We start from the raw sequence: 8,009 nt of genomic DNA, 5'->3' as shown, positions 1-8,009 counted from the left end.
TATAGAGAGATTGCTTAGGCAATAATTCATTTCCCACCAAAACAATGGTGCAAAAAAGTGGCTGTTCTGTGCTGCCTTTGCATGGGTGGAAATACTATTTTGAGTTGTCATTCTCTGTATTTAACAACTGTTTCTGCATTTTTAAAATTATATGTGTAAAGGCCAACTGAATGTAGTTAGCGTTCAGTCAACTTAGGCTACGTTCACACTGCAGCTTTAAGTGACCTAATTCCGACCTGTATGCGTTCTCCAGTTTGAACTGTAAGCGACCTGAAAGTGTCCCGCATGCGCAGTAGAGGGCGCAATATCGTCACGAATAGAGTGTGCTCAGTGTTTTTGCCAACTGTCATAAAGAAAAAGCGTTTGCGGAAGTAAACATGGATGCTAACGGTGGAACATAGCTTACGATTTTAAAGTTGTTGTCCGAGCGGAGCCAGTACAGTAACAACCTAATCCTCATTACAGTCCGCTATGTTGCTTTTCTTCTCGCTTGGTCGTATCAGGACGCAGAATATTGACGTTTGTCGAGTATCAATGACGTTCAGGTGGATGAATGCGACCTGGACGGTAGGTCACATTTGAATCAGATACTTATCGGATATCTAAGTGGCCTGGGTCGGATTCGAAAAAAATCCGACCTGTGTTGTTCAGACTGTCATGAAAATATCAGAAACAGGTCGCATTAAGGCAAAACAAACAAAACAAAAACAAAAAACGGAATTGGGTCACTTTAGGCTGCATTGTGAACGCTGATGATGAGATGATGATTTATTAAAGCCATCCCTGTTTCTCATCAACCACGATAAGATCTAAACAAGAAAAATTACAATCATTTTCACAATTCGTGACGTAGTTCGCTACAATTCATTTAATTAATTAATAATTAAGCAATCACAGAATTAAAATACTTAAACTTCAATCGCCGTTACCTTGTTCTCTTATTGACCGAAGCTAAATTTAAGTGGCTTTTTATGGGTTTTTCTGCTTTGCTGTTAAGCTTTTCCTTCATTGCGGTTAACCTTCCCAGGTAGAACTGCTGTACTGTTGCCATGGATACCTTATAAAGAACGTTGACAAAATAAAAGCACAGAACTTTAACGGCCTTCACAATAAACAAAGTAACTACATTCAAAGTGATCAACAACAGAGGCATGAAACTCACACACTAAAGCCAACACGCCCCTTCAAAAACGAGTTGGGCATGAATTTTTTTCCATTTGAATCGTGAAGTCTTGTATTTTATAAGTCCATAACTAAACCATATTTATACACCTGCACATTGAATACCCCTGACAAGGGGTGCACCTGTAATGAGTCTGCATTCACCTCAGAAAATATATCTTTATAAAACAGGTGTTTTCACCTTACCCCAATGGGGAACCGTATGTAGATCTATTTTTGACTAAGTCTGTGCAAAACGTGAGAAAACTGAAAAGGTGTGAATGATTTCAGTTGATTCTTTACATGGGGACAAAAAGCAACTATGTGGGAGTGCAAGAGACTGTAGATTTAAATGTGTAGAATAAATATTAAGCATGGATTATGGAATTAGATTTAAATTTAGATTTTTTTAGAAAAATGTATATTTTCTTGTGAATCAGTGGGCTACTATTTGACGATGACTTTTGATATTATCTTCTTTGTTAGTATTTTACTCTTCAGCTTTCAAAACAACACCAAGAAGCACAAAAAAAAGAACTGAGACTTGTTGTTTCCTGTTGTGATCGTCTGCATTGCTCTCCCACTGTCTTGTCAACTTTGTGCCTTTCTTTCTTGTGTTTCCCCTTTATTTTTTTAACTTTTAATTGCTCCTTTTTGTTTGTTTTTGGCACATTTTCTGCTATGTGAAGGCAGGAAATCTTTTATGTCTTGAACAGACTTTTAACAAAGAAAAACCCTGCGTTTAACTGTCCTTTGTGTGCACTCTGGGTTTTGACGAAGACAGAAAACAATACGGGTCGCACTGTGCACACAGTTCACACAGTGAGCCTGTCATGTGAAAACTAAAAAAAAAAAAACTCAGAAAGCGGTCAACGCTGTCAGATCCTGTGGTTTTCTATGTCTTTTTTTTGTTTGTTTTTTAAGTGTGAAAAATGAAGTAAGCTCAATAAAGTTTGAAGCACACATTTTTGAAATTGAGCATGTATCTACATCTTGAGTCGCAACAGTACTTTGTGGTCTCTTGGCATTTGATTAAAATGACTATTTCTCCATAGAAACTGCAGAAAGACACCTGTGAGAAAAGTGTCTGAGTTGATTTCTCAAACAGACTTCTCTGTAATGCATCTAAAGTTAATCCAAATTACATGCGTGCAAATCTTCAAGAGAATTAAATAAAAAAAAATATATATAATAATTTGAATATTGTCGTTATCGGTTTATGATGATTAAATAACTAGCAAATAAATATGACCTGATTTGTAGCTTTCGTGCGATGTGAAACCAGATGTTTCCACTTTGATGGTTTTACGTATCGTGTGCTTTGACTGTCAGGACCGCCGAGTGTTTGAAAGCATCGCGAGGTTGTGTAAAAGTCTTTCTTGTATAATTAAAACTTGTTGATAAGAGATTTATTGTCATTACAAAGCTCAATATATATGTTTACAATGTGTCAATTTGTATTATTTTCAAATCATGTTTAAACAACAGTGGATAGATTTGTTTAAGCATAAGAAGTGGGTGAGCAGCACTGCAGCAATAAAAATATGTATAACAAAATTAGATTTTATTAAAAAACAATACAAATCAAACCACTCATTAAATGTAGTTAACATATGTAAACTATGGATTACTGGAGCTTTGTCAGTTTCACAGCAATTTAATAAAAAGTGTTTATCTGGAAAAACTTGCAGCTAATTGTAAAAAACTGTTTTTTTTTTCTTACACATTTATTTCCCGCAATAAAAAAAAAACTTTACAAAAATCCTCGCAGTTTTACAACAAAAGATGAATCAGAAAAGTACAAAACTTGAAAGTTTTACAAAAAACATAAAAATGCTAATAATTCAAAGCTAATGTTATGTTTAGGAACTATTGTTAGATTAATACTAAAATAATAATGCAACATGCAAAAAATAAACAGTCAAGTTATGTACTGCCATCCAGTATAAACAGTATCAACGGCATTTTCTTAGATGAGTGAGTCAAAAGAAAAGAAAAAAACCATTGTACAATTAAACATAAAACAAATATTTCAGAAACAAACAAAAAATAAGATGAGTTATTTAATGTTCTGCCGTAATACATCAGGGCTCTGCAGGAGAAAATGAGCAGAGACTAGAATTTAACAAAAAAAAAGAATAAAATTGCGTATGATTGTCAGATAGATTTTAATTGAAATATAAAACAATGACATCACCTCTTCTGGACTTTCAGAAGGTAATGAATGACTTGTTCTCCTCCTGCAGGGACATCTGAATCTGCGTTCGCCCACCATTTGTCGCATAGGTTTCAGAAGTGCCGGGGTTGGTGATAGAAGCAGAGGAGTTGAAGCTCTGCAGCATCTTTGTCTTCCCGACGCAGCTCTGGAACAGGAACTTCGCCCGTCGCCTGAAGTGGTGGTCCAAGAAGAAGTAGATGGCCGGGTTCACGCAGCTGTTGAGAAAAGCCAGGCAGCAGGAGATGAGGAACCCGTTGTGCAGCCATGCTTTATTTCTTAGATCGCCTTCTGAGAGATAGAGAATTATTTTGATGGACTTGAAGGTGTTGTAAGGCAGCCAGGACACCACGAACGCCACGATGATGCAGAGGACCATCTTCAGCGAGTGTCTGCGGCGACCCTCGGCTCGGGCGTTCCCAGCAGCGGCGCAGTGCCTGTTGAGATGCATGATGATGGTTCCGTAGCAAACCATGATGACGAGCACCGGGAAGATGAACGTGAGGAACACCATGCCCAGATTCATGCCGATCAGGATCGCCAAGTTGTCCTCTTCCTGGCAGGACTGACCGCCTAGAGATGGCGCCACTTTTCGGTAGATCAGAGAGGGAACGCCAAGGATGCCAGAGACGATCCAGAGGGCAGCACAAGTGATGCGAATGCACTTACTACTTCTGAGGTACCTGGAATCCATCATCTTCACTATTGCCAGGTAGCGGTCAATGCTCATGCAGGTGAGAAAAAAGATGTTGGAGAAGCGGTTGACAGAGATGATGTAGCTGCTCAGCTTGCACAGGAACTCGCTGGCAAACCCAAAGTCCCAGTCGTTCGTCTGGCTGGAAGAGATGGCCCACAGAGGCAGCGTGAGGACGAAGACCAGGTCAGCCATGGCCAGGTTCAAGACGAAGATGTCCACCAGGCGACCTGCTCTTTTGCCTTTGCTCCCCACCACCACGATCACAAAGATGTTGCCCCAGAATCCAGTGAAGAATATCAGGTAATACATGGTGGGCAGGAAAATGTGGGAGCCGGGTAGGTCTGAAAAGCCACTGCCAATGTTATAGGTCTCATTGTCAGTAACGTTAGACTCATTCTCATAGCTATAATAGTCGTAATCTTCGTCCCCCATGCTGAGAGGTGATGGAGAGGTTGTGCTCTGCATCGAGGTGACTGATCTAACCCTCTGAACACACTGCCACTCGATATTACGAGTGCAAACCACAGAGAGAAAAAAAAAAACACGATCCTATTTCAGTTCTCTTCCTCTCTTAGCGCCACAACCGTCTTCCTTTATCTGTCTGACTTGACTTCCCCTTATAGCTTTTTCTCATGTAATTGAAAATGCAATAAACTGAAAGTCCAAACATGTAGTTTGGAACTTGAGAAGCATCACTGACAGACCATGAGGAAGCTATGACAAATGTTTTGTATTAAAAGAAAACAAACGTTTTTTTTTTTTTCATGTAAATTTTTTAGAATGTCCTCAAAACACTTCTCCTCGGACGTCCATGCGCCTGTGGACTGTCAACAAGTCTGTGGTCAGGTGGCTTGCCATCATTTCACTTAAAAAAATCTTAATATCTGCCCACTAAAGTTTCCAGTTTTATGTCTCCTGCATCTATCTGACCAGTAGGGGGCAGCTAAGCTTTACTTCTGTGTTTGCTTTTAAACTCTTCTTCACTCTAATACATTCAAACCCTTAAAATCATTGTGGCAAAATCTTAACATTCATTTTTTGGAACCTGTTAGAAGACATAAGTTTGCATTACTTATAAGCAACATGTCGACACTTTGCGGGGGAACAAGTTGCATGTAAGTTGATCTCTTAAATCACCTGAAAATGCTGTTCAATAATCTGCTAAAACTGTGAAGTGAAAATGCACTTCCACAGTCGTCCTAGTTAAAGCCGACAGGCTGGCTGCGGATGAAATGTCATCAGCGCTACATGTTTTTGTTTTTTAACTAAGCTGCTTCTGCTGCAGGGAGTTCAGTTTCATGACAAAGCTTTGAGGCAGCAGAACGAGGTTGAGTTGTTGATTTCATAAAAATCATTGTGTTGTTTAAATATAAAGAAAGAACTGTGTTTTAAATTATCAACCTATTTATTTTAATATTGTGTAATTAGTAATAAGGGATCAATCTCATCTCTACTGGCTCTTTACAAATATTCATATCCCTCGAGCTTTTTCGCATTTTCCCTCATTAAAGCTGCAACCCACAAAAAATGTTGAATTTATTTTCAGTGCCTTTTATTCTGACACCCCGAAATAAACTCAATTGCCTTAAGAGGCCACCAAATTAATAAATCTTTAGTTCTGTTTGAAAGCTGTTAGAGGCTGCAAAAGACTTGAAACTGAGGAGAAGATTCACTTTCCAGCAGGACAAAAACCATAAACATACAAGCAGACGTACGAAATGGCTCTTTGGTTCAGATCAACGCATAAGTCATGTGTTAAGAGCGTAAAACCGTTTGAGAATCTGCTGTAGGACTTGAAAAATGTTTTTCATAGATCCTATCTAACCATTCTGACCAACTCTGAGCTGTTTTGCAAAGCAGAATGGGCAGAAATTTCAGTGTTTAGAGGTGCAAAGCTGGTAGAAAGTAGAAACACACACCAGGAGGTTGGTGGTGAAAGCTGGCTGCACTCGGCTCGGGGTGCATGCCACACTTTCAGATGTTTATCTGAGAGAATATTTTTAAAAAACATTTTGTTTTATTTCCTAGGTGTTGGTTTGTCACTAATGATGTTGAATTCCGTGGTTACAGCATAACAACATGTGTGAAAGTTCAAGATAAGCTGTATTAACAAGTTACCCGATTCAGATGTGCAAGAGATGTGTCAATGACGTTGAAAAACAAGTGGCTTTACAATGCCTAACATTGTTTGGTAATCTCATTTCACCATTATTTTAGTTAGGATTTAATAAAAGCAGCATCTAAACGTCTGATTTGAGCTGATTGTCTTAAAGAGTGCAATTGTCAATATGAAAAATGCTTTTATTAGTTCCAGGTTTATGAAGTTGTTGTTGTTTTTAGTGGTTATTGGTGGTGTTTCAATTTGTAAACAATGTCTGGGTGATTTCTTCTAGATGGCAGACATGTCTCCATCTCAGTGGTGATATACAAGGAGTTTCACTGTTTGCATTTGGCATTTGCTCAAATATGTAACTCTAAATAATCTCACCAGTGCAGGTGTGATCCTCTTATATTAATTCAACTTGTTTGTCTCAGATAAACCATGAGCAAAACAACTTTTCAAACCTAAATGCCTGACGAATTTTATTTGAACCTTCCGGGTTTAAAACCTAAAGTTCTTGCTAGTTTTTCCATCAGTTCTGGATAAGCACGCCGTCATTGCTTGCCACAGCTCAGCGTGTAGTCAGCAGTTTTGGTCTCGTTATATCACAAAAGCTTGTAAACACATTTAACTCTGTGACAAAGCAACATGTGTCATCATAAAAAATGCGTTGCAAAACACTGCTTGTGATTAAAAGAACAGAAACTTAAGTGCAGTTTCTGTATGAGTCGCCTGGCATTGCCCGTCAAAACCGACATAACTGGTGGTGGTGGTGTGAGTGATGTAACTCCTCGCCTCGCATTGAACCCATTCGGCCATGTCTGGTTGAAGGTTTCTGGCAGAGACGGAGCAGAGGAAGCCGCTGCACCTGTGCTCGCTAACAAAGGAGCTAGGTGAGCTCTCCAAAGCAAGGTCGAGCTCAAGAGAGATGACCTTTGTGCTGCTGCTTGTTGTTGCTTTACTGCGGTTGGGGAAAGTAAGGTCGGGGGACAGAGCACGTCTTACAAGAGAGCAGCTTATTGTTCTGAGGAGGAAAGCACTTAAAATGAATGACCTCCCCCCCCCCGATGGGATCCTCACTGCGCGTTATTTAAACACTCCTCGGCTTTGAAGTGTCAAGGTGATGTGCGGATATACTCATCACGGCAGAAAGTCCTGCCAAGCCCGTCATTGTTCGGCTTGACGAGGTTTGCCCTCAGCTGTACTTTCTACCCGAAAAGGTTTCATTATTTCTGCGGCATTCTTGCTGCTCTGTCAGTGGAACGCCGCATTCCTCTCCTCGAATAAGTGCTGTCTCACTCCAGTTGAGCAGAGTAAATGTGAGAGCCGGTGAATGGAGCAGCCTCAATGGGAGAAAATAAACAATTGCATTGGTGCACGGGTGCAGCAGGGAAGGTGGCGAGGAGCGGGGGGGTGGGGGGGGGGGAGAGAAAGGCCTTCCCAATGTGCCAAGATTCCCATGGATACTCTGTTTAGAAGAGGATCTCCTAAAGATGATTTTACTCTCGCGCTGATTTTTTTTTTTTTTGCAATGAAGCAAATGAAGAGCGGGTTTGTATTTTAAACGCATACCGTGCCTCGCAAAAGTATTCACATCCCTTGAACTTTGCATAATTTGGATTTTAAGTGATGCACTAATATGAGTGGCGTGTAACTGAGAAATGGAAGTAAAGTTATACGAGGTTTTTAAAAAGCTCTAAAGTTTGGTTTGTATTTGTGCTCAGCCTCTGTGAGCCAGTATTTTACTTTTTATGGAACTTTTTGTTGCAGTTTCTTTTGTTTTAGTAGGTTTTTTTATTTTTATTTTTTGAGGATTTGAACGTCTAGAGATATAT

At 39.6% G+C, this 8,009-nt stretch overlaps 1 protein-coding gene across 1 annotated transcript; it reads right to left on the bottom strand.

The window, feature by feature from the left end:
- Window positions 1–2,178: 2,178 nt before the first annotated feature.
- On the bottom strand, window positions 2,179–5,125 carry gpr25 (G protein-coupled receptor 25). Its single transcript, XM_081607249.1, has one exon. The coding sequence runs from the start codon at window positions 4,536–4,538 to the stop codon at window positions 3,372–3,374; it is 1,167 nt and encodes a 388-aa protein (XP_081463375.1). The 5' UTR covers window positions 4,539–5,125; the 3' UTR covers window positions 2,179–3,371.
- Between the last annotated feature and the right edge of the window lie 2,884 nt (window positions 5,126–8,009).

The sequence above is a fragment of the Poecilia reticulata genome, chromosome 5, assembly GCF_904066995.2.
Source record: "Poecilia reticulata chromosome 5, P_reticulata-male-v2, whole genome shotgun sequence".
Taxonomy (NCBI): Eukaryota; Metazoa; Chordata; class Actinopteri; order Cyprinodontiformes; family Poeciliidae; genus Poecilia; species Poecilia reticulata.
This window is presented reverse-complemented; position numbering and strand designations above follow the sequence as displayed.

Coding starts and splice junctions, on each gene's coding strand:
- gpr25 (XM_081607249.1), bottom strand. CDS start 4,538: ATGCAGAGCACAACCTCTCCATCACCTCTCAGCATGGGGGACGAAGAT.